Source organism: Orcinus orca, chromosome 8 (genome assembly GCF_937001465.1).
Source record: "Orcinus orca chromosome 8, mOrcOrc1.1, whole genome shotgun sequence".
NCBI lineage: Eukaryota > Metazoa > Chordata > Mammalia > Artiodactyla > Delphinidae > Orcinus > Orcinus orca.
In genome coordinates this window covers 82,976,006-83,002,225 of record NC_064566.1, presented here as the reverse complement: position 1 = coordinate 83,002,225, position 26,220 = coordinate 82,976,006, and the positions used below count along the sequence as shown (strand labels likewise).

The following is a 26,220-nucleotide window of genomic DNA, read 5'->3' as shown; positions in this document are numbered from 1 at the left end:
ATGTACTGAGAGAGAACAGAAGTGAAGAGGGGGAACCAAACAGGAAGCTATTAAAATAGTGCTATAAATAGTATGGTGGAAAGAGACAACAAATAGGCTCTACCATAGCTACCATATAATATCACCACTTACTTTATACTTACTGTACGTAATTTACATAACAACTGTTCAAGAGGAGTAGTTCTATGATACAGTCATTTCAAAGTTATTAAATTAGTATTAAATCTCAAAATATTGAGTCATTTTGTCCTGCCAATTAATATCCAGCAAAGTTTATAACAAAAATGTGAACTTGAAAGTATAAACCTGTGGGGAAAAATATTTTCAGTCTTTTCCCAAATTTTAATAATTTTTATACTGTATCTCTTATCTTGCCTTGTAAACATGGGAACCAAACTGAACAATTCATACTTTTATACTTTATACAATCCTTACTTTTATACTTCTAACTGCAAAAGCCTTTAGTGGTAGATAAAAATTAGAAAATGAAGGAAAAACAACCAATATTTCTCAATTGGGTACAGCAAATTATAAAGATGACCCACAAAACACCTCACCCCACTCCTGACCACAGCGTTGGGATTGTATTGCACTGGCAATTTATCTATACTAGGGCCCCCAATATCTTATAATCCCTCTTCTCTGGATATCCATTAAACAATTATTTACTGAGTGCCAAGTATGCACCAGTTACTTCTGTATAAGTTTCCTCTCTCCATTAAGTAGAGAATAACGTGGTGGTTACAATAGGGTCCTTCTAGCATCTGGCTAGAAGGGAGAAACCCAAAACTTCTTACATCCATCAATATATTCTCTCCTGCCCTGCCATAGCAGCAATGGGAGAACTGGGAGATGGCAGGAAATGATCTGCACCTAGCAGAAATGTCTAATGTGATAAGGAAAGACTCCACAAGTTCCTACATGATGTTGACCTGCAGACAAAATGGGAGTAATAGAACTGAGTCTTACAATATACTCACGATGCCCCCAAAGTCTAACTCCATCTTGAGAGTTGATAATCTAATAACAATGCCCGAAACAAAGTACAATACTTCCCTTGCTCCTATACTGTTTTACCCTCCACCATTTAGCAACTCTTGGAAACTTTCCCTGCTCAATTTCCTCACTTACTCTGATAAGCAGAGCATTTCAAATGAATCGCCAGTGAAGTAAACCAGTGTCTACTTTCCTGAGAAATGATGCTGTGTCCATTAATCTTTCAGACACTAGTGACACAGTAACAATACTAATGGCAACTGGAAAACAGCTCTTCCCCAATGCATTACTGGATATATCAATAGCTTTTTGGCAATGAAAGAGCCAAATAGGAAAAGGCCTGGATACTGTGATTAGTCAAACAAGAGCAATGAAAAAAGATGGTGGATAAAAAAAGTCTAATAAAATATAATTAACAGAATCTTCACTTTTTGCTCAATTACCTTCCTATCATTTATTAAGTTTCAATTAGTACTTACTTGTTTATCTGGTATTGACCATAAGCCAACATTGCCCATTAAGCCAACTGTAATTAAATCTGTGTCTCACAGGCATAATTTCTAAGCAGATATCAACCTGATGAGCCAACCATTACTGTGTAATTGTACTGACTGCATTCTAAGGAGCAATGGTCTCTCCAATAATTTCTGATTTTTAGGGAAAGGTCACATAAGGACCACAGAAAGCTATGAAGTTTATGGGCTCATTTGCCTGCTCACTCTGAATCCTCTGTAACAGTGGTTCGTTGATAAGGTTCACAATAAGCCTTCTATGACCCTGCAAAAAACCAGATCCTCTCTCAGAAAAATGTACCTGTGCATACAAAATGTAGCAAACAATTTCAGGAGGTTAAAAAAAAAAATGACTTGATGCTTATCCAGGGTCAAGAACCCCTGCTATCATTAGTATAGCCTCCTTCTGAACAAAGTTAAGAATAGAGGTTTAACAGATTTATGAGCAGGTCAGAGAAAAAGCTGTTGGTGGGAAAATTCAAAGCAAAGACACTGACAATAAAGATGAGAGAGGAGATTCACAGCAATACCCTGAGGCCTAACTACTGCAGCACAAAGTGCTTATTCATTCATTTGACAAATATTTATTGCACATTATTTTGAACTAGGTAGGGTGCCAGACGTGATAGCAGATATAGCTACTATCAGAAGTAGCTAACATAGTTCCTGCTCTCATACAGCTTGTAAGGACCAGTGGGAAGAAAATCAACATCCTGAAAAATAATTATAAAATGAAATATATAATTGGAATGAAGGAAATATACTTTATGAGAGCCTAGAACAAAAGAACCTGGCTTAGATTGAAGGTCCACAAAGGCTTCCCTAAAGTAAGACTAAAGTGAAAGCTAACCAGTAAATAAGTTACCTATGCAGAAATGGGGGTGGGGGTAAAGTTATTACAAATATTCCAGTCCAAGGGAAACATAAGCAAAGATCCTGTGGTAGACACAGTGTGGAGATTAGGGAACTGCACTATGAAATTAGGAAAATGTTGGTTCTCTTATTTTAACAGCTTTCTTCTTATCCTGTTACTTATCTTCTGATAAAAATGATAGTATGCTGTGTCCCACCCACCCCATAATATACGTAAGGCACTTAGGAAAATGCCATGGCACACAGTAAGTGCACACTAATGTTAGTGATGATGAAAGTTATAGAGTAGTTGAGAGAACTTGTGTTCTAGTAAAATTACCTAGGTATAGTCAACACCACAATAAATGTTAGCAGTTCCTACAGCCACCAATTACAAATTTCTAAGGCAAAATATAAACAACTTAAAATATTTTAATAATTGCTTGCTCTTCATTTCCATTTATATAAATGTGCTACAAAGAGCTATATTTAGATACAGTACAAATACATGTTATCTCTACTTAAGGACTACAATATACTTTACCACTGAGATTATTATTTTTTAAACAAACCAACAACTAATTGGTTAATTCTGGGAAAGACTTAAATGAAACCAAGTTCTTACAATACATATAATTACTATTTTTTTAATAGAATGATACTCAAAATTGACTCCCTGTTGAGTTCAATTTGATTGAACACCTACTACTTAAATAAAAAATATTGAGCTATGGAAAAACTGTTCTTTAGAAAATTTAACAGTCTTTGAGAATAGTTTCAAATTTAGTCTTACTTAACAAGCTGAGGTATAATTCAAAAAGAAAACCTTTGTTTTCACTTTGCCTCTAGGCAAAGTATTATACGAATCCCCAGTAACGAAGAATCTATCTTTTATGTAGAAGTCTGTTAACATTCAAGAAAATATATAGTAAACAAAGGATGTTGGGGCCCTCAAGCCAACAGCCACCCCCAACTGTGCACCCTGAGGGGATTCAGGATGGAGAAAAGCAGGATACTGGCCCTAGACAGTTAAGGTGCATATCAAAGGAATAATTTCAGTAAGCCCAAACTCTTGCATCTTCCCATACATAGAAAAGTGCTAAATTCATTAATGAAATGTTTGGTTTTCTTTAATTAACAGTAATCTTTTTATGTTCTGACTACCGGGTTTTTGTTGCAAAAAACTCCTATATATCCTGGTTCCTCCCTTATCTCTTTGGAGCAGTCTCTCAGAGCTATTTGAGAGGCTGCTTCCCGGACTTGAGTCCTCAGAAAGTCTGCAGAATAATTCTCAAGTTTTGGGTTGTGCATTTTTTTCAGTCGACAATACCCTGCTCTCTCAGATATACTACCCTTGAGTACGAGCACATTTTTCCTAAACTTAAATATCTACATCTCCTTGTCTGATATTATTCAACAGGTACGAACTAAGAGAAGACACTTAATAACTCTTGTACTACAAAAATGCAACATTACCTGGAAAACTAGTCTTCATTATATCAATTCCAACTTGTAGCTCAGACTCCGCAGCAAGTACAGCATAGTCTCCTTGATGAGAGATGTTAAAGTTGAAATTGGGGTAAGGATTCAATGAGTCTTTCGCAAGGATTGGTTTTCCTTTTGCAGTTCTTTGCAAACGAATATTATTCCAAGGTATATTCAATTTCTCTGCAACTAATTTCCTCATCATCAGACGACCAGCCTGTTAATAAAACATTTGTTAAGTATTGATGTCTGTACTAAAGATTTAGGTAACACTGCCTATAACATACAAAGTCTATTTTTGTGGTTTCTAAAATATTCATTTCTTAAAGTTTTTAAAAAGTACCTAAGTATTAAATACCTGCTTTAAGATTTAAGAAATGCTTATGAAGACAGACAACTTAAAGTCCCTCTTTAGCAATTCCCTTCCTCCCCTTAACAAGTAACCAACCAATGTTATCAAGTATTCATCCCTTCAGTCTTTTCTCTAAGTACCCAAAATATGTTCATTTGCTTTTACTATCTATCCATTTATATGAAATCCTACTATATGTACTATTCTACCATGTATAATCTTTTAAATTTCTAAGTGTTGGGGATTATTTTATGTTTGTATATAACCATCTGGCCTGTGCATTTCATACTATCAAGGTACCACAACTTGACTATCCCCTATTGTTGGATATTTTAGGCTGGCTCTAGTTTTACTATTATAAAAAAAATTCCCCATTGAGCAACCTTGTTGTACTTACATCTCTGTGCATATGTGCATGTATTTCTAGATCATATATACTTATCACTGGGCTCAACAATTAGCAATGCATGACCTATCTTTTTTCACATATACCCCATCCACTCTCTCCTTCCATTAATTATTAAGAAAGAAATGGGGCTTCCCTGGTGGCACAGTGGTTGAGAATCTACCTGCCAACGCAGAGGACACGGGTTCGAGCCCTGGCCTGGGAAGATCCCACATGCCACAGAGTAACTAAGCCTGTGTGCCACAAATACTGAGCCAGCGCTCTAGAGCCCACGAGCCACTACTACTGAACCCACGTGCCACAACTACTGAAGCCCGCGCACCTAGAGCCTGTGCTCTGCACCAACAGAAGCCACTGCAATGAGAAGCCCGCACACGGCAATGAAGAGTAGCCCCCCCACCCCACCCCCCGCCGCAACTAGAGAAAGCCCGTGTGCAGCAACGAAGACCCAACGCGGCCAAAAAGAAATAAATTAAATAAATTTTAAAAATATATGTATATTTTAAAAAAGAAATGACTAAAATCACACAAAAATACCTAAGGGTATAACAAGGCATATAATATTTTGAAAAATCTTCCAAGTTTTTTTCCCTTCAGTTCTAAACAATGACTTTTAAATACTGCACGAGTTTGAATTTGACAATTTCTTACAAATTACAGAAAGTATAAAAATATTCACCAATATGCCTTCAAAAAATCAATCAGCCCACATTTCAAAAGAAAAAGTGCTTTGACAGAGGAACATTTTCAAGGTAACAGTCTTTGATGGTAATTAGAAGCTGTTTCAAACTGCGCTATATACACAGAAGTTGTTTTGAAACCCGTTTCCATTTGTTGCTAAAAATACGTAAGTAAAATAAACAATTATATCTAAAGTACTGTTTCCCAAGCTATTTAGTCAGAAAGGTATGCCTAGGACTGCATCCTTCCTTGACTTAAGTTTCCCTGGTAAAAGGAGGCTGGACTCTTCCAGTTCCACGGCGTGCAAGGCTAAAGTAAGTCATAACTGTCAATATTTCTTAGGGCCTATCACGTGCAGGAGAATGGTAGGATACTTAACAGGCTAAGAATGTGCTATGGGCCCAAGCAAGGAAAAATAAATTTTGATAACTTAAAAATAAGAAAAAAAAACATTGTGGGTAAAAAGAACTACTTTGTAGGCCTTCTCAACACCTATTTTAGGGTTTAGCACGATCTCTATTTTCAATTACAACGGGGGAGGGGCTAATATTTACAGCGGACGAGGCCTCCGAGGAGACTACAAAGACGGTGGAGACCAGGCCGCGCGCACACACGGTAGAGTCAGCAGCACCTACCACTCTCGCCCTGGGGCGGCCACAAACTGGCGCCGACGCTAGCGTGGGAGGGGGGAGTCTCTACAGCCCGGCCCACCATCCCCAACATCTGCTTCCTCGGCCCTCAATACGAAAGACCTGTAGTACCAAAGCTGCCTTAGCGTCGCGTGCAAAGACGAACTGGCCAATGCGCTCCTTCTCCTCGGGCTGGATCGATCGCACCGCAAGCAGCCATTCGGCTCGGCTCGGCAGCCAAGCGCCACAGGAAAAGGCCCAGCGCACGCCCTCCATTGCTGGCACCAAGCAGATCGCTTAGCGGGGAAAACCATACACTGAAAACCTCACCGCCACCTCGGGCTTGATGGCGCGGACGCTAAAAGTGCCTCACCCACTTCCTCCCGGCGCTCGGGCGGAGGGGGCGGAGCGTCACGCTACGTCAACTGCACGTTGCTCACCGAGAGCCCTCACTTCCACGCCACCTACTCTGCCACCTCCTCCCCCGGGAGCGGAAGTGGAGACCCTCCTCTGCGCTTTGCGGCAACGCGTGACCGTCACGTGGGGCGGGGCTTCGGAGGCAAGCGAAGGGAGGGACAAAGGCCAAGAGCGTATAGAACGCCACTCACACTTGGAGAAGAGATAACGGGACAGAGGTGCAAGCCAATCGCAATCAGGCCTGTGGAGGCAGAGACTGGGGTGGAGACTTCGGAGACTGCAGTTCCAGGTGGGTGATTTCTGAGCTGTGAGAGAGGAGTGGGATGGTAGCGTCTTATTCCTGGGGACCAGGATCGGCCCCTATTATCCACAGAGAAGAGAATTTTCTTGGCTTAGGCTACCAGTGCCGCTCCTTCGTGTTCCAGGGCGGGAGAGGTTTCTGTGGCAGGAAGGGGACTGCATGGTGCCCCCAAGAGTTGTGTTTCCCGCGGCCCTGAGTTGCCTTCCCCCCCTGTCCCCTTAGGCCGAAACTCATCTAGACACTCCAACCCTAGCAGCCCTCCCTGAAACCTGCCTTCTAAGGCTGGGGCAAAGACTCTGCATTGCCTCCAGTGTAGGGCGCGGACCCTGCCTGAATCCAAGGCTGCTACCAAGCAGCTAACTGTGTTGAGGCCATAAAGTGACCCAGGTGCGGTTTTTGTGGCTGCCAAGCCTGGGCCAGAGCCCTAGGGAGAAAACTGAGGATTCTGTTGTTGAGGCACCGGTGGGTGGTCCCATTGTTATCAGAGGTCTTTGCTCTGAAAGCAACAGAACCAAGTTGCATAATTTGAGGAGCCCTTCATAATTAACTCTGTGCCTTTGCTCAGTTATTTGCTTGTGATCAAAGATCCTTGCGGTTTTGGTTCAGGGAAAAGTTGATCTGTGTAGATGAATTTAAATGCCTAACTTTGTGGTAGATTAAATGCGACACTGGGATTCAGCCGACTCCCTTCTTCCTTTGGCTGCCAGGGAATGTCAACTAAAAGCCAGCAGTAGTAATTAACAGTTACTTGCGGCTTATTTCCATCCTCTTTAAGATAGGTTTTATTCTGTTTTCATCTATATTTGTTTCTGTTAACTTTTCGTGATATCATCATTCCCCTCCAATCATTTGCAAGTAAATGAGATCTTGAACATACACAAACACAAATCCTCAAAGGGCTGTAAAATGAAGTACTGGCTTCATACATCAGTTTAGCTAATACTATGTGTCAGGTGCTATATCTGCTTACAATCTGGCAAAGAAGATAAGACATGTACAAAAAGCTACAGTAAGAGAAAATGTAAAGATATGTAAAGTATAAAGTACTGTTACCCATACCAGCAATGATTTTAAGTCATTTGTCCACTTTTAACTTTATGTATCTAAGCACCATATTAACACTTTTCCATTCTTGTCTTTTTGAACTGACTATTACAATTTTGGTATATTTACTTTTCTATTTCTAAAAACACTTCTATGTCCATTATATCCCATGCTCGTCTATGCAGTAATTTTTACCGTTGGAGAAACAGATGAGAAAGAGAATTTGTGGAATTATTTAAACTCAGGTTTAGGAACGTATGGTCCACTCTTTTACCTTTCAGCTAAGCTTTGTGTATTCAATCTATAGAGCCTAATAAAGGTAGGTAATGTAGTGGTTTTTTGTACTTGTTTTCTCAGAATGTTCTCTTCTCCTCCCATCAGCACATTCCTTGTTCCTCTTTGTCATTCAGGACTCAGCTCAAATGTCATACGAAAGAGAATGTCTCCACAGACACGTATAAAAAGCTCACTCTTCCCACTCCCTATCCCCCAGCCCTGAGCCTAGTACCCTAGTGGACACTCTTTATAGGTTTGTTTAATCCCCTTCCCTATCTACTTTTTAAATTCTTACTTGTCCATCAGGGCTTAGCTCAAGCCTTACTTTTCCTAAAGGACTACTACAGAGTACTTAAAAAAATATATATATTGTCTATATAATTAATTTGGCAATTAATCTAGTACTGCCTTATTGGCCTGAATTATTTATATGTGTGTTATCTTGCAAATTAGAATGTAACTGCCCGAGGGGAAGTTCATGTGTACCTTGCCTTTTACAAATAGTATACTTCAGCAAATGTTTTTGATGAACTTTTAGAATAGATTTTACTCTTCATGAGCTAATACTGATATTTATATTCTGTCTACTTCCTTCCCTTTTTTCTTAAGGCAGTATAAAGTGTGCAGTTAATAGCTTGCCTAACTATATTCAGTAAACCCAAAAATGTATTATAGTATTTTTTATTGCATTGGTTAGGGGGAAAAAGGACTAAAGTGATAGCTCAGCAAGCTTGTAGTAGTCATCTTACCAGATCCTGATCTGTGGCTTCTTAGGATTCTGAGAGACTTGTGTTCCAGTTTCAGTTCTATCACCAATTATCTATGTGACTTTGGGTAAATCACATAACCTCTCCCAGGTATCAGTTTCAATGGAAAAGCATCAAATGAGATCATCTCTAAGATTTGGTGATTTTTTTAGGTAATGTTCATTAGCTTTTTATTCTATTGCAAAACCTTGATTTCCCCTTTTCCTTTAATTCCTGTATCTGTTCTATCGCAAAGTTTTATTGGTTCTACTACTAAAATAGAGCTAAAATCTATTTCCCTCCATCTCCAGTCTCTAGTCTAAACCACCATATTTCTCACCTGAAATACTGATTAGTTTTCTATCTTGCTCAAGAAAGGGAAACATTCTCTTGCTATGTCTGTCCTCCATGCCATAAGCACTCCTGAAACAACCTGTCTTCAGAGCTAAGTCTAGAAGTCCATGCTCTTAATCACAGTGCTATAGGCCTCCTTAATTAGACTGAGAAGGAGATAAGAAACTTGAAAAGTGTTGTGGCACAGAAAAGAATGGGGAACTAGTTAACAGTGTGAATACTTCTGAGAGGTTAATAAGATGAGGGGAGTGAAGTTAGCATTTGACTACAAGATGGTAGTGTGGTGACATTGATATGAGCAATTTTATTTATTTTATTTTCATTTTTCTTTGATTAATTATTTTATTCATTTATTTTATTGAAGTATAGTTGATTTATAAAGTTTCAGGTGTACAGCAAAGTGATTCAGTTTTATATATATTATATATATAATATAATATAATATATATAATATATATATAATATATATAAAATATAAAAATATATACTATATATGTTATATAAATATATATAAATATATGTGTATATATAATATATAAATTATATAAATGTACATAAATTATATATAAATTGTATATATAATATATATGAATATAATAAATATATATAATAAATAATATATTTATATAAATATACACATATATATAAATTTTATATAATATATATAATATATATTATATAAAATATATATATATTCTTTTCCAAACAAGACATTGAATACAACTCCCTGTGCTATATGGTAAGTCCTTGTTGTTTATTGTATATATAGCAGTATGTATATTTTAATCCCAAATTATCAATTTATCTCTCCCCCCTTTCCCTTTTGGTAACCATCAGTTTGTTTTCCATGTCTGTGAGCCTATTTCTGTTTTTTAAATAAGTTCATTTGTATCATTTTTTAGATTCCACATATAAGTGATATCATATGATATTTATCTTTCTGTGTCTGACTTACTTCACTTAGATGATAATCTCTAGGTCCATCCATGTTGCTGCAAATGGCATTATTTCATTCTTTTTTATGGCTGAGTAATATTCCATTACACACACACACACACACACACACACACACACACACACACACACACACTACATCTTCTTTATCCATTCATCTGCCAATGGACAGTTAGGTTGCTTCCATGTCTTGGCTATTGTAAATAGTGCTGCTGTGAACATAAGAGTGCATGTATCTCTTCTTTTTTTTTTTTTTTTTTTGCGGTACACAGGCCTCTCACTGCTGTGGCCTCTCCCATTGCAGAGCACAGGCTCCGGACGCGCAGGCTCAGCAGCCATGGCTTGCGGGCCTAGCCGCTCTGCAGCATGTGGGATCCTCCCAGACCGGGGCATGAACCCGTGTACCCTGCATCGGCAGGTGGACTCTCAACCACTGAGCCACCAGGGAAACCCCTGTATCTCTTCTAATTAGAGTTTTTGTCTTTCCTGGATATATGCCCAGGAGTGGGATCATATGGTGATTCTATTTTTAGTGTTTTAAGGAACCTTCACACTGTTCTCCATAGTGGCTGCACCAGTTTAGGTTGCCACCAACAGTATAGAAGGATTCCCTTTTCTCCACACCCTCTCTAGCATTTATTATTTGTAGATTTTTTGATGATGGCCATTCTGACAGGTGTTTTGATTTGCATTTCTCTAATAACTAGCAATGTTGAACATCTTTTCATGTGCCTATTGGCTATCTATATGTCTTCCTTGGGGAAATGTCTATTTAGGTTTTCTGCCCATCTTATGTTTGTTTTTTTTTTGATATTGTGTTGTATAAGCTGTTTGTATATTTTGGAAATTAAGCCCTTGTTTGTTTGCATCATTTACAAATATTTTCTCCCATTCTGTAGGTTGTCTTTTTGGTTTTTTTTAATGGTTTCTTTTGCTGTGCAAAAGCTTTTAAGTTTAATTAGATCCCATTTGTTTATTTTTGCTTCTGTTTCCATTACTCTATGGGAGAGATCCAAAAAAATATTTCTGTGAATTATGTCAAAGAGTGTTCTGCCTATGTTTTCCTCTAGGAGTTTTACATTTAGGTATCTGGTTTTACATTTAGGTCTTTAATCCATTTTGAGTTTATTTTTGCATATCGTGTTAGAGAATGTTCTAATTTTATTCTTTTACATGTAGCTGTACAGTTTTCTTAGCACCACTTATTGAAGAGACTGTCTTTTCTCCACTGTGTATTCTTGCCTCCTTCATCGTAGATTGATTGACTGTAAGTGTATGGGTTTATTTCTGGGCTTTCTGACCTGTCTCATTTATCTATGTGTCTGTTTTTGTGCCAGTACAATACTGTTTTGATTACTGTAGCTTTGTAATAGAGTCTGAAGTCAGGGAGCGTGATTCCTCCAGCCCTGTTCTTCTTTCTCAAGATTGTTTTGGCTATTTGGGGTCTTTTGTATTCCATGCAAATTTAAAAAAATTTTGTTCCAGTGATATGAGCAACTTGAATAGAGTGAAAAAGAGGAACTTGATTGTAGTGGGTTGCGATGATAACTGGTGGCAAAGTTACTGCAGACAGTTCTTTAAAGAAGTTTTTCTGGGAGTAAAGAAATAGGATGGTAGCTAGAGGAGGGTAAAAGATCAAAGGATAGATTTTTGTTTGATATTTGTTTAAAGATGGGAGATACTAAAATTTGTACATTGATCGAAAATGTTCAATAGAGTGATAGAAATTGTGGATATAGGAGTTTGTGTGTTCACCACTCTAAAGTGTACTCCAGAGTGGAGGACCTTGTCTCTATTGTTTTTGACTGTATGCCCAATATCTGGAATAGTGCTTACTACAATAATAGTTACTTCATAAATTTTCTATTATTTGTTGAATAAATGAATGACTTGGACTCTATTTATCTTACCTTCTCTCAATTCATCATTCACACATCAGCCAGAAAAAAATAAATCAAATCATGTCGCTGTCTAGTTCAGTCTTCCATAATTCCAGTTGCACTTAGAACAAAATTCCAGTTCCTTGTGGCATATAGGATCCTGCATGAGGTAGCACCAGCCTTCTGTAACCCTATCTCCCCAACATTCTTGCTCTCATTAACTATACTCCAGCAATGCTGGCCTTCGTTCATATCCTAAAACTGAAGGACCCTTTCCCATTCTAGGGCTTTATACATGATTTCTCTCATCAACCCCTTACCTTGTCATTATTCGGGTGTCAGCTTAAATGACACCTTCTCAGAAAGGCTCTTCCTAATATTGTAGTGGATGAGAGCATGGGCTCTGGAGCCAGAGTGCCTGGGTTTACATCCCATCTCCTTGCTTACTTGCTATCTATTATTATCTTTAGGGTTTTTTTCCAAGATACTGAAAACCCATTCTTCACATTTTAATTCACATACACATGTAATGACAAATATGTCATGATTGCTGCCTGTCAAAAGTGATTGTAAGGTATCTATTTATCAATTTCAGATATCTTAAGCCTCATTTTCCCTGTATAAAATAGGGACAATAGTATTATCTATTTTATAGTAGTTGTTTTGAAAATTAAAGAGTGTGTAAAGCATGTGGTACAGAGCCTGGCACAGAGTAAGCACTACGTAAGTGTTCACTGTTAACATTGTCATTATCTGAAGTTGAATACCACCCGCTGTTCATTTTTATATCTATTTCCCAGTTGTTTCTTCACAGTATTTATTGCAGTTTATAATTTGACAGTCTTCTTTTCTAGATACTAAACATCAGGAAAGGAGGGATCATGTCTGCCTTTATTCTCCATGCTCTCTCTAGTGCCTAATACAGTACCTGGTATATAGTTAGCACTCTGTAATAAGTATTGAATAGAATAGGCCAGCAAAATGCTCTATATTGAAACATCAGTGACCAAACTAATATCAGTGGAAGACCCAATGAAATCAAAGCCCACATCAGTCACAGCACAACTTTAGTTTAATATTCCACTTCTATCAAGTTGCATACGCTCTTTTTCTTCTTTTTTTTTTTGTTTTTGCGGTACGCGGGCCTCTCACTGTTGTGGCCTCTCCCGTTGCGGAGCACAGGCTCTGGACGCGCAGGCTCAGTGGCCATGGCTCACGGGCCCAGCCGCTCCGCGGCATGTGGGATCTTCCCGGACCGGGGCACAAACCCGTGTCCCCTGCATTGGCAGGTAGACTCTCAACCACTGCGCCACTAGGGAAGCCCTGCATATGCTCTTCTGTCGTTACTTAATATCAAAGTCTTGGTTCTTAGACTTGATTCTTGTACTTTTATTGAATAATTTTTTAAATCAAATTTTAATGGAACACATTAAAAGTAAAAACAAGAGAATAGTTTTGAAAATTGATTCAATGTTTTCGGCAGGAAGGTATTTCGTTGAAGCTGAGATGCATTCTTATAAAATACAAGACGGTTTTTTGTGCTACTAAGAAAGAAGAAAAGTGCCATTTAAACTATGACACAGCTTTCCATGACTTGGAATTTTTCGTACTTATGGAAAGCCCTTTTAAAAAAAATCATATCAACCTTGTACACACATTAAAAAAAAGTAAGCAAAATCAATTAGCTGAGATGCTCACATTCAGAATCTAACTCTTCTAATTCACCTTCGCCTCAGCATCTCAGTGTCCATGTTTTTCTACATAATGTTGTTCTCTGTTATCAGGAGCATTAATGATGTATCATTTCTTAAATGAGTGTCCATTTTTATCTTTAGGGTTTTCTTCAAAGACACTGATACACATCCTTCATATTTTGATGCACATACATATGTAATGACAAATATGAGTGTTATTTAACTAAAGTGATTATAAGATACCTATCTGTCAATTTCAGATATGTTAAGTGTGAAAGAATGTCTTAAAATTAGTGAAATATAATGTTGAATTTACAGAATATTTTGGAGGAAAAAAATTGCCTTACAGATATTTTACCAAGATTTAAGAATTGTTTAACAATTAATAATGTTATTGTCAAAGTATATGTTATTACTGATTTTAAACATTAATATTTTATATACCATTTGACAACGTTAGTTTAACATCAGTATCATTTAAGCATCACAACAGTACAATGTAATTGGCGTGTCCACTTTGCAGATGAGGAAGCCAAAGCCTTAAAGAGCCTCAATAGGGGTCACTACTAAGTGATGGATCATGTAAGACCCTGTTCCTTCAGCTCTCAATCCCAGGTTCTTTGCCATTTGCAAAATATATAAGTACAGACTTACTCAAACCTAATTTAAGAAATGAAAGCTTCAGCTTCTTGGATTTGTCATTCTGTGTAGAGTATACATGGCAGGCTTGTATCTTTTAACAACATTTATAAAAGTGAATAGCTGTGTATGATCCTAATATATTTGAGAATACTTGAAAATTTCTAGTAAAGTTTGCTTTTGTGACTATCTTTGTAGAAGTAAGAATTTCTTTATACTTATATCATTGTGTTTAATTCTTATTCATGAACAGTGAGACTGAATAATTGACTTAATTCAACACAGATCCAAATTACATTCATATTTTTAATGACAATGAACTTAATATAAAAAATTTGTGGTTGAGTTTTTTAAGTTGATGTTCTCAAGACCTATGCCACTATGAAGAAATATAGTTTTTATCCTTTTGAAAGTCTCAGGTTTGGATACCTTTTAGCTGTTTTGTTTTACATTCAACTTATTTTTAAAAACTGAGGAACCACCAAAAATAAAATGAAATTTTCTTTGAATGTTCTAAGTGTTTTGAACAAGAACAAAACTGTAATGTCAAAGTAGTTTCTGATTTGAATTTATATATCATTGTCTTTTTCTTTTAATTTTTATTTTGAAATAATTACAGATATACAGGAAGTTGCAAAAATAGTACAGAGAGATCACATGTATCCTTCACCCAATGTCCCCAGTGGTTATATCTTACATAATTATTGTCCAAATTCAAAACCAGGAATTTAACATTGATACAGTGTGTGTATAGTTCCATGTCATTTTATCACCTGTGTAGAGTACTGTAGCTGTTGCCATAGTCAAGTCTCCTTTGTGCATATCCACCTCCCCCAACCCCCCACAACAAAGTCCTTAATCCCTGGAAACCACTACTTGCTTTTTCATGCCTATAATTTTGTCATTTCAAGAATATTATAGAAATGGAATCAAACAATATGTGACCTTTTGAGATTGAGTTTTTTCACTCATGATAATGTCCTTGTAATCCATCCAAGCTGTTGTGTATATAGTAGTTTGTTCCTTTTTAATGGTGAGTTATACTTCATGGTAAGAATGTTCCACAGTCTGTATACTCATCATTTATTGAGCAACATTTTGGCTGTTTCCAGTTTTTGACTATATAAATAAAGCTGCTATGAAAATTTATGTACAGGTTTTTAAGCCCACATAAGTTTTTGTTTCTCTAGGATAAATACCCAGGTCTATGATTATTGGATAGTATGTTATATGTTTAGCTCCCCACCCTCCAGTTTTTTTGAGATATAATTGATATATAACATTGTATTTTTGGTGTACATGACTTGATATATGTATGTATTGCTGAATGATTACCACAATAAGTTTAGTTAACATCCATCACCTACAGTTACAGTTTTTTCTGATTTGAACTTGTAAGGTCTACTCTCTTAGCAGCTTTCAAATATTCAATACAATATTGTTAACTATAGTCATCATGCCGAATGTTACATTTACAGAACTTATTTATCTTATAACTGGAAATTTGTACATTTTGACCCCATTTACCCAGTTCTCCCTCCACACACACACCCCCACCTCTGGCTAACACCAATTTGTTCTATGTTTCTATGACTTTGGGTTTTTAGATCCCACATATAAGTTAACATCTTACAGTATTTGTCTTTCTGTCTGACTTAACATAATGCCCTCAAGGTCAATACATGTTGTCACAACTGGCAAGATTCCTTATTTTTTATGACTAAATAATTTTCCTCTGTGTGTGTGTGTTGTGTGTATCATATTTTCTTTATCCATTCATTTACCCATGGACGTTTAAGTTGTTTCCATGTCTTGGCTATTGTAAGTAATGCTGCAGTGAAATGGAGGTACAGATATCTGTTCAGGACAGTGATTTGATTTCTGTTGGATGTATACCCAGAAGTTGAATTGCTGGATCATATGGTACTTCTACCTTTAAGTTTTTGAGGAACCTGCGTACTATTTTCTATATTGTCTATACCAGTTTACATTCACAACAAATGTATGCAAAGGTTTCTTTTCTCCACATCCCCAACAGCACTTGTTATTGCTTGTCTTTTTGATAGTAGCCATGCTGACAATTGTGAGGTGATATATTGGGGTTTTGATTAGCATTTCCCTGTTGATTAGTGGTGTTGAGTACTTTTTCATGTACCAGTTGGCCATTTGAATATTTCTTTTGAAAATATGTCTGTTTGAGTCCTTTGCCCACTTTTAATTGTGTTATTTGGAGTTTTTTTGCTATTGAGTTGTATGAGTTTGTTATACATTTTGGAAATTGGTACTTTATCAGATGAGTGGTTTCAGAGTATTTTCTCCCATTCTATAGGTTGCCTTTTCATTTTGTTGATTGTTTCATTTACTGTACAGAAGCTTATTAGTTTGCTGTAATCCCACTTATTTTTGTTTTTGTTGCTTATGTTTTAGGTGTCATATCCAAAACAATCATTGCTATTACCAATGTCAAGGAGCTTATTCTCTATTTTTCTTTTGGGAGTTTTATGGTATCAGGTTTTACATTTAAGTCTTTAATCAATTTTGAGTTAATTTTTGTGGATATTGTGAAATAGGGATCTAGTTTCATTCTTTTGCACGTGAATATACATTTTTGCAAACACCATTTATTGAAGAAACTGTCTTTTTACCATTGAGTTTGTGGCTTCCTTGTCAAACATTAGTTGAACATATATGTGTGTGAGTCTACTTTTGGGCTCTTGTTTCTTTCCCACTAGTCTATGTGTCTGTTTTTGTACCAGTACAAAACTGTTTTGATTACTATAGCTTTGTAATAGAGTTTAAAATCAGGAAGCTTTGCTCTTTCACAGGATTGTTTTGACTATTTGGCATCTATGGTAGTTCCATATGAATTGTAGGATTTTTTTTTCTATTTTTGTGAGAAATGCCTTGGGAATCTTGATAGGGATTGTATTGAATCTATAGATGGCTTTGTGTAGAACAGACATTTTAATAATATTAATTCTTCCAATCCACAAACGTGGGATGTCTTTCCATTTATTTGTGTCTTCAATTTCTTTCATTAGTGTCTCGTAGTTTTTAGTGTGTAAGTTTTTCACCTACTTGGTTAAATTGACTCCAAAGTATTTTATTGTTATTGATGCTATTGTAAATGGGTTGTTTTCTTTATTTACTTCTTAGTTAATTTGTTGTTAGCATGTAGAAATCTGATTTTTGTATGTTGATGTTGTGTCCTGTAACTTTACTGAATTAATTAGTGCTAACATTTCTTGGTGGAGTCTTTAGAATTTTCTATATATAAAATCATGTCATCTGCAAACAAAGACAATTTTACTTCTTCCTTTCTGAATCTGATGCCTTTTATTTGTTTTTCTTGCCTGATTACTCTGGCTAGAACTTCCAGTACTATGTGAGAGTGGGTATCCTTATCCTGGTAGTGACATTAGAGAAAAAGCTTTTCAGCCTTTCACCACTGAGTATACTGTTAGCTGTGGGCTTTTCATATATGGCCTTTATTATGTTGAGGTACTTTTCTTCTATGCCCAGTTCATTGAGAATATTTATCGTGAATGGGTGTTAATTTTTCAAAAGCGTTTGCTGTATCTGCTGAGATGATCATATGATTTTTATCTGACTGTTAATGTGATGAATCACATTTATAGATTTGCATATGTTGAACCGTTCTTGCATCCCAGGGATGAATCATGGGATATGATCTTTTTATTGTGCTGTTGAATTTGGTTTGCTAGTATTTTGTTGAGAATTTTTGCATCTGTATTCATCAGGGATGTTGGTCTATAGTTTTTTTGGGTTTTTTTGTAGTGGTCTTATTTGGCTTTGTTACCACAGTCATCTTGGTCTCGTAAAATGTGTTCAGGAGTATTCCCTCCTGTTCACTTTTTTTGGAAGAGTTTGAGAAGAATTGGCTTTAATTCTTCTTCAAGTGTTTGGTAACTTTCACCAGTGAATCCATCTGGTTCTGGACTTTTCTTCATTGGGGATTTTCTTTTGATTACTGATTTATTTTTAGAGAAATTGGACTATTCAGATTTTCTGTTTTTTCATGATTCAGACTTGGTAGGTGAATGTTTCCAGGAATTTATCCATTTCTTCTGGGTTGTCCAGTTAGTTGGCATATAATTATTAATGGTAATTTCTTATGATCCTTTGTATTTCTGTGGTATCAGTTGTAATGTCTCCTCTTTTACTTATACTTTTATTTATTTAGGTTCTCAATCTCTTTGTCTCTTTCTGTCTCTGTCTCTCCCTCTGTCTCTCCCCTCCCCCTGGATTAGTCAAGGTAAAGTCTTGGCAATTTTGTATTTTTTTTTCAAAGAACCAACTCTTAGTTTTGTCATCCTGTTTTCTATTTATTCATTTCTGTTATCTTTATTATTTCCTTACTTCTGCTAACTTTGGGCTTATTTTATTTTTCTAGTTCCTTGAAATATAAAATTAGGTTGTTTATTTGAAGTCTTTCTTTTTTCTTGATATATGTATATATTGCTGTAAACTTCCCTCTTAGAACTGTTTTTGCTCCACCCCATAAGGTTTGGTATGTTGTATTTCCATTTTCACTTGTCTCAAGATACTTTTTAAATTTTCTTTTTAATTTTTTTTCTGATACATTGGTTGTTCAGGAGTGTGTTGTTTAATTTCCATATATTTTTCCATATATATTATATATATATAATATATATAATATATCCATATATATAAATTCCATATATATTTCCATATATTTGTGTTGTTTAATATTCCATATATTATCAAGGTTTTCTCCTGATACTGATTTATAGTTTCATATGATTGTAGCCAGGAAACATAGTTGGTGTGATTTCAGTCTTCTTAAATTTGCTGAGACTTATTTTGTGGTCTAAAATATATTCTAGCCTAGAAGATGTTCTGTGTGAACTTGGTAAGAATGAGTATTCTGCTGTTGCTGGATGGAGTGTTTGTATATGTCTATTAGGTTCATTTGGTCTATAATGTTGTTCAAATATGCTGTTTCCTTATTGATTTTCTGGGTGATGTGTCCATTGTTGAGTGTGGGTGTTAAAGTCCCCAACTATTACTGTATTCCTATTTATTTCTCCTGTTAGTTCTGTTAGTATTTTTTTAAATATATATTTAGATACTCTGATGTTGGTTGCATAAATATTTACAACTGTTATATCTTCTTGATGGATTGACCCCAATTTCATTATATAATGCCCTTTGTCTCTTTTGACCATTTTTAGCTGAACATCTCTTTTGTCTGATACAAATATAGCTACCCCTGCTTTCTTTTGATTACCACTTGCTTAAAATAGCTTTACCCGTTCCTTCACTCTCAGTTTATGTGTGTCTTTAAAACTAAAGTGAATCTTTTGTAGTCCAGCTTACGGTTGGATTTTTGTTTTTTAAATCCATTCATTCATTCTGTGTCTTTTGATTGATGAATTTAATCCATTCACATTTAAAGTAATTACTAATAGTAAAGACTTTTATTGGCATTTTGATTAACAAAATGTGTTCTGACTTCGTTTTTTACCTTTCTGTTAATACTGTTAGCTGTGGGCTTGTCATATATGGCCTTTATTAACAGTATTAACACACATCACATTAACAGTATTAACAAAATGTGTTCTGACTTCGTTTTTTACCTTTCTGTCTTCTTTGTGACTTGATGACTTTTTGTAGTGGTATTCTTTGACTCCTTTATCATAATTGTTTGTATAACTGCTATAGTTTTTTTTCTTTCTGGTTGCCATGAGGCTTACATAAAATTTCTCATGTTTTTAACATCCTATTTTAATCTGATAACATCATTTTGATAGCATACATAAACTTTACATTTTTACTTCTCCCCCTTTTCCATTTTAAGTTATTGATGTTTTAGTTAATATATTTTATATTGTGCATCAAATACATTATTGTAGTTATTACTTCTTTATGTTTTAACTTTTTTTTTTTTTTTGCGGTACGCAGGCCTCTCACTGTTGCGATCTCTCCCATTGCGGAGCATAGGCTCCGGACGCACAGGCTTAGTGGCCATGGCTCACGGGCCTAGCCGACCTGCGGCATATGGGATCTTCCTGGACCAGGGCACAAACCCGTGTCCCCTGCATTGGCAGGTGGACTCTCAACCACTGAGACGCCAGGGAAGCCCTATTTTTTAACTTTTAGAGTTATAAGTGAATTATGTACCACCATTACAGTATTAGAGAATGTCACTGTATATTTACCATTGCTAGTTAGCTTTACACTTACATTCGTGTTTTTTTATGATGTGAATTAGCATCCTTTCATTTATGCTTGAAGAACTCCGTTTAGTATTTCATTTAAGGCAGATCTAGTGGTGATGAACTCCCTCAGTTTTTGTTGGGGAAAGTCTTTATCTCATTCATTTCTGAAAGACTGCTTTGCCAGTTACAGTATTCTTAATTGACAGGCTTTTTTTCTTTCAATATTTTGAATACATCACCCCATTCTCTCCAGGGCTACAAAGTTTCTGTTGAGAAATCTGCCTGTAGTCTATGGGGGTGGTCCTTTGTATATGATGTGTTGCTCTTCTGCTCCTGTTTAAATTCTTTCTTGTCTGACTTTTGACAATGTAATTACAATGTGTCTCTGTAGCTCTTTTGGGGTACAATCTGTTTGGTCTCCTTTCGGTCTCGTAACTGTGGATGTCCATTTCTCTCCCCAGGTTTGTACAGTTTTCAGCCATTCTTGCTTTAAAAATATTTTCTGTCCTTTTCTCTTTTCTTCTAGGATTCTCATAATGCAAATATTATTCTTTTGATGGTGTCCTGTGGCTCTCATAAGCTTTTTTCACTCTTTTGCATTTTTTTCTCCTCCGACTAGTTAATTTTAAATGCCTTATTTTCTAGTTCATTGATTCCTTCTTCTTCTTGACCAAGTCTGATATTAAGGCTCTCCATTGAATTCTTCAGATCAGTCATTGTGTTCTTCAACTCTAGGATTTCTGGGTTTTCTTTAATAGCATTTATGTTTTGGTTGAACTTCTTATTTTGCTCATGCACTATTTTTCTCATTTTGTTTAATTGTCTGTAAAGCTCACTAAACTTCTTTGAAGGGATTATTCTGAAATCTTTGTACACAATTCAGAGATCTCCATTACTTTAGGGTCAGTTATTGGAGCTTTATTACTTTCCTTTGATGGTGCCATGTTGGCTCAGCTCTCTGCTCCATTGCTGTTGTAAGCAAGGCAGTAGGTTGGGCTGCGCAGTGTCCTGAGAGCTCTGATTAGTTTTTCTGGTTGGGCAGGCATGGAAGCTGTATTCAGCCCTAGGCCAGGCTTTCAGTTTGCTTCCCAACTTGGGGGCTGTGTAACAGAATTCACAGCTGGTATGGCTTGCTGGCCAAGGACCTGAATCAGGCAAAACTGTGCACAAAGTTCCTTGGTCAGACAGGTTCACTAGCTGGGCTCTGCAGATGAACAGAGTCACTGGCTTGGTGCTCTGCAAGTGCTGCTGAACTGCTCTGTTTCCTGGATGCTCTGGCCAGGTTTCCAAGTAAGTGGGGCTGGGATTGTGCTCAGTAATAGGTAGAGCTAGGAATTAGCTTCCCTGCTTGGGCCAGCAGCAGCAGCAAAGCGGGCATCAAAGCCAGCAAGGTGGAGATTTAAGGTGGCAGAGGAGTAGGTGGACCTGGAGTTCATCTCTCTCCACAGGATGCATCAGGAATACATCTATAGGTGCAACAATTCTCAGAACACTGGCTGAAAACTAGCAGAAGACCTTGGACACCAGAAATGACTATAAAGATTCCTGCATAACTGGGTAGGATGGAAAAAAAGTAGAGAGAAGGAGGAGGAGAGGAAGCAGACGGGACCTGAACCCTGGGGTGGGGGAGCTGAAGCAGAGGAGAGAGTCCTGAATTTGGGGAAACCCTCTCTCCAACGGAGAAGTTGATTGGGACGGAAGGGAAGCATTTGAGGCTGTTGGAAGAGGGTGAAGCAGCCAGTCTGTGGCAGACGGGACAGAGTGAGAAATACACAGGTGGTCCGAACCTCAGCCCTACATGCCCCGGACTGGAACATGTGTTCACAGGTGTGCAAGGGGGCTGGGAGCTGCTGCGTGGGGATTGGATAACAGGCCCAGAGCGAGAACTGCTGTTGTCTGTGGGGAGATGGACTGAGGGAATGAGAGAGGGGAAATCTGCAGCAGGGAATGCCTGTGGAAGAAGACTGAACTGCCATGGAAGCAGGGCGCTATTGCTGAGTCATACGCAGGGGAAGGAGCCACTATTGTAACCTCTCTCTCCCCACATGCTGATGCCTGCCAACGGACAATAAAAGAAGCGTGTTTAAGGCTGCCTCTTGTTTGCCGGCTGCCAAGCAATAAAAAAAAACCCCTTAGAGCTGGCCCTCAGGCGCCGGCTGCAGGACAATAATAAAAAGCCCTCTCAGGGCTGGCCATCGCACGCCTGCTGCCAGGTGCCAGAAAAACCCTGGCCAGGGCTGGCCCCCATGTGCCTTACGCCAGGTGCCAGAAAAGACCCTCAGTAGGGCCATATCTCTTGCACCCTTGGCCGCCAGCTTCCCTGTGCATTTGGTCCCGCTGGGGCTCCTGCAATCCAAGCAGTCATACCACCTCTACACCTGGTCCTCACAGGGGCAGACCCAAGAGTTCCAAGGCAGCCTCAGGACCAGACTCCTGTGGGTGGACCACATGCTGAGGTGGGGATAAAACCAAAGCTGAACCCCAGGGACGGGGTGACTAAGGAAGAATATCGAAAATCTTTCTATTGGCTGTATAAGCTACAGATTAAATCCCTAGGATCAACTATGTAGACCTTGCATCTATGGAATATCTAAGTAGACAATGAGTGTTCCCACAAATGAAAACGGTCTAGCTCTGGCAGCTGTGGATTCTGGGGGCAAGCACACGCAGGAATTGGGCCAGATCAGAGTCTGAGTGGTCCCCACAGGGCCTTCAGCAGGTCCAGAGACCAGCCCAGAATCAGGGGGAGCCTCTTGGGGAGGCAGAGGTGGGCTGTGGCTCACGGTGTGTGCAAGGACACTTACACTGGAGACCCCAGGGAAACATAATTATTACTATTAACTTTATTATGTCTTGATTCATTCTGTTGTTGGTTTTAGCTTTTTTTTTTTGGTTTCCTTTTTTTTGTTTTAGTTTTTTTAGTCTTTTGGGATCTCTGTGTTCTATAACATCTTTATATATTTTTTTATACATTTTTGTTTTTACTTTTCTCTTCTGTGTTCTTTTCCTTTATTTTCTCTTTCTCTTTTTCTTTAATATATATTTTTAACATTTCCATTTATACTTTGTCTTTCTGTTGTCCTGGGTTGTTTCCCTTTTTTAAAATTTTATTTTATTATTATTATTTTAAATCATATTTATCAGTTCTGTTTCCTTGCTTTATTCTTCACTTGGCACACTGCTTTGGTTTTGTTTTTCGGTTATGTGGTTTTGTTAGTTTCAGTCCTAATTGTTTGATTCCATTTTTGATTTCTTCTATTTGTTTCATTGTTCTCTTGCTTTTTGTTTGATTTGGCTCTGTTTTTGTTTCTTTTACGTGTTTTTTTCCTTGTTTCTGTTTTTACCATTTCTTTGGGGTTTTCTGTGTCTTTTTTTTTTTCTTTAATATATTTTCTATTTTTTAAATATATTTCTGTTTCTACATTGCTTTTTTGTTGTTCTGTCGTCTTTCTCTTTTTTTAAAATACTGTTTTGGTCAGTTTGTATTGTTTTCTGCTTCATTCTTCAGTTGGCACTCTGTTTTGGTTTTGATTTTTGGATTTGGGTTTTTGTCAGCTTTCTTCTTAATTGTTTGATTTCGTTCTTGGGTTCTTTTGTTTGTCTGGTTGTTCTCTTGCTATTTGATTCATTTGGTTCTGTTTTTGTTTCTTTTTGTGTGTGTGTGTTTCCTTGTTTCTGTTTCTGCTTCTTTTATTTTCTACCATTTGTCTGGGGTTTTGTTCGTTTTTTTTTTTTTTTTTAATCCAGTTTATTGCTGGGATGAGCCACTTGCGGGGTCTTGATCCCTTGACCAGAAGTCGGACCTGAGGCTCTGGAGTGGGAGCACCAACTCCAGGATGCTGGACCACTAGAGAATTCCCAGCCCCAGGGAAGATTCAACACTGAGAGCTCTCACAAAGGCCTCTATCTGAATCCAAGACCCAGCTCCACCCAACTGCCAGCAGCTCCCAGTCCTGGATGCCTCATACCAAACAACAAACAAGACAGGAACACAAACCCACCCATCAGCACACAGATGACCCAAAGTCATATTAAGTTCACAGACACCCCAAAACACACCAACATGGCCCTACTCATCAGAGGGAAAAGACTCAGCTCCACCCACCAGAATGCAGGCATCAGTCCCTCCCATCAGAAACCCTACACAAGAAAGTGGACCAACCCTACCATGGGTGCAGAGAACAGAAGCAAGAGGAATTATGACCCTGCAGCCTAGGGAAAGGAGACTTCAAATACTGTAAATTAAACAAAATGAGAAGACAGAAATATATGCAAAAGAGCAAGGTAAAAACCCACAAGACCAAATAAATGAAGAGGAAATAGGCAGATTACCTGAAAAAGAAATCAGAGTAATGATAGTGAAGATATCTGAAAACTTGGAAATAGAATAGAGAAAATAAAAGAAATGTTCAACAAGGACCTAGAAGAACTCAATAACTGAAATGAAAAATACTCTAGAAGGAATCAATAGCAGAATGAGGCAGAAGAGTGGATAAGACAGCTGGAAGATAGAATGGTGGAAATAACTGCCACAGAGCAGAATAAAGAAAAAAGAATGAAGAGAATGGAGGACAGTCTCAGAGACGTCTGGGACAACATTAAGTGCACCAGCATTCGAATTATAGGCGTCCCAAAAGAAAATGAAAAAACGAAAGGGTCTGAGAAAATATTTGAAGAGATTATAGTTGAAAACTTCCCCAACATGAGAAAGGAAATAGTAAAGTCCAGGAAGTGCAGAGAGTCCCATACAAGATAAACCCGAGGAGGAACATGCCAAGACACATATTAATCAAACTAACAAAAACACAAAGAAAAAGTATTAAAAGCAGCAAGGGAAAACCATCAAATAACATACAATGGAATCCCCATAAGGTTAACAGCTGATCTTTCAGCGGAAACTGCAGGTCAGAAGGGAGTGGCAAGATATAAAGTGATGAAAGGGAAAAACCTACAACCAAGATTACTCTACCCATCAAGGATCTCATTCAGATTCGATGGAGAAATCAAAAGCTTTACAGACAAGCAAAACTTAAGAGAATTCAGCACCATCAAACCAGCTTTACAACAATTGATAAAGGAACTTCTCTAGGCGGGAAACAAAGAGAAGGAAAGGACTTACAAAAACAAACCCAAAAGAATTAAAATGTTAATAGGAACATACATATTTATAATTACCCTGAATGTAAATGGATTAAATGCTGCAACCAAAAGACACAGACTGGCTGAATCAATACAAAAACAAGACCTGTATATATGCTTTCTACAAGAGACCCACTTCAGACCTAGGGACACATACAGACTGAAAGTAAGGGGATGGAAAAAGATATTCCATGCAAATGGAAATCAACAGAAAGCTGAAGTAAAAACACCCATGTCAGACAAACAGACTTTGAAATACTGTTACAAGAGACAAGGAAGGACATTATGTAATGATCAAGGGATCAATCCAAGAAGAAGATGTAACAATTATAAACATTTATGTACCTAACATAGGTGCACCTCAATACATAAGACAAATGCTAACGGTCATAAAAGGGGAAATTGACAGTAACACAATAATAGTAGGGGACTTTAACCACCCCACTTACACCAATGGACAGATCATCCAAACAGAAAATAAATAAGGAAACACAAGCTTTAAAAGACACATTAGACCAGATGGACTTAAATGATATTTATAAGACATTCCATCCAAAAACAACAGAATACACTTTCTTCTCAAGTGCACACAGAACATTCTCTAGGATAGATCACATCGTGGGTCACAAATCAAACCTTGGTAAATTTGAGAAAATTGAA

The 26,220-nt window shown here is 37.4% G+C and overlaps 2 protein-coding genes across 3 annotated transcripts in view; one reads left to right on the top strand and one right to left on the bottom strand.

Annotated features, from left to right (window-relative positions):
* AASDHPPT (aminoadipate-semialdehyde dehydrogenase-phosphopantetheinyl transferase) overlaps positions 1-6,265 on the bottom strand; it is a 31,512-nt gene extending 25,247 nt beyond the window's left edge. Inside the window, 3 exon segments of the mRNA XM_033413433.1 lie at positions 3,837-4,062; positions 6,046-6,206; positions 6,209-6,265. Of these exon segments, the coding sequence (XP_033269324.1) occupies positions 3,837-4,062; positions 6,046-6,206; positions 6,209-6,227 (406 nt within the window). The 5' untranslated portion in view covers positions 6,228-6,265.
* Positions 6,266-6,329: 64 nt separating this feature from the next.
* Positions 6,330-26,220, top strand: part of KBTBD3 (kelch repeat and BTB domain containing 3) — a 55,820-nt gene continuing 35,929 nt past the window's right edge. Inside the window, exon 1 of one of the 2 annotated variants that reach the window (XM_049714100.1) lies at positions 6,330-6,619. The gene's annotated coding sequence lies outside the window, so the exon portion shown is untranslated. The remainder of the gene's footprint in view (positions 6,620-26,220) is intronic. The other variant, XM_004284009.4, reaches the window with a different exon arrangement.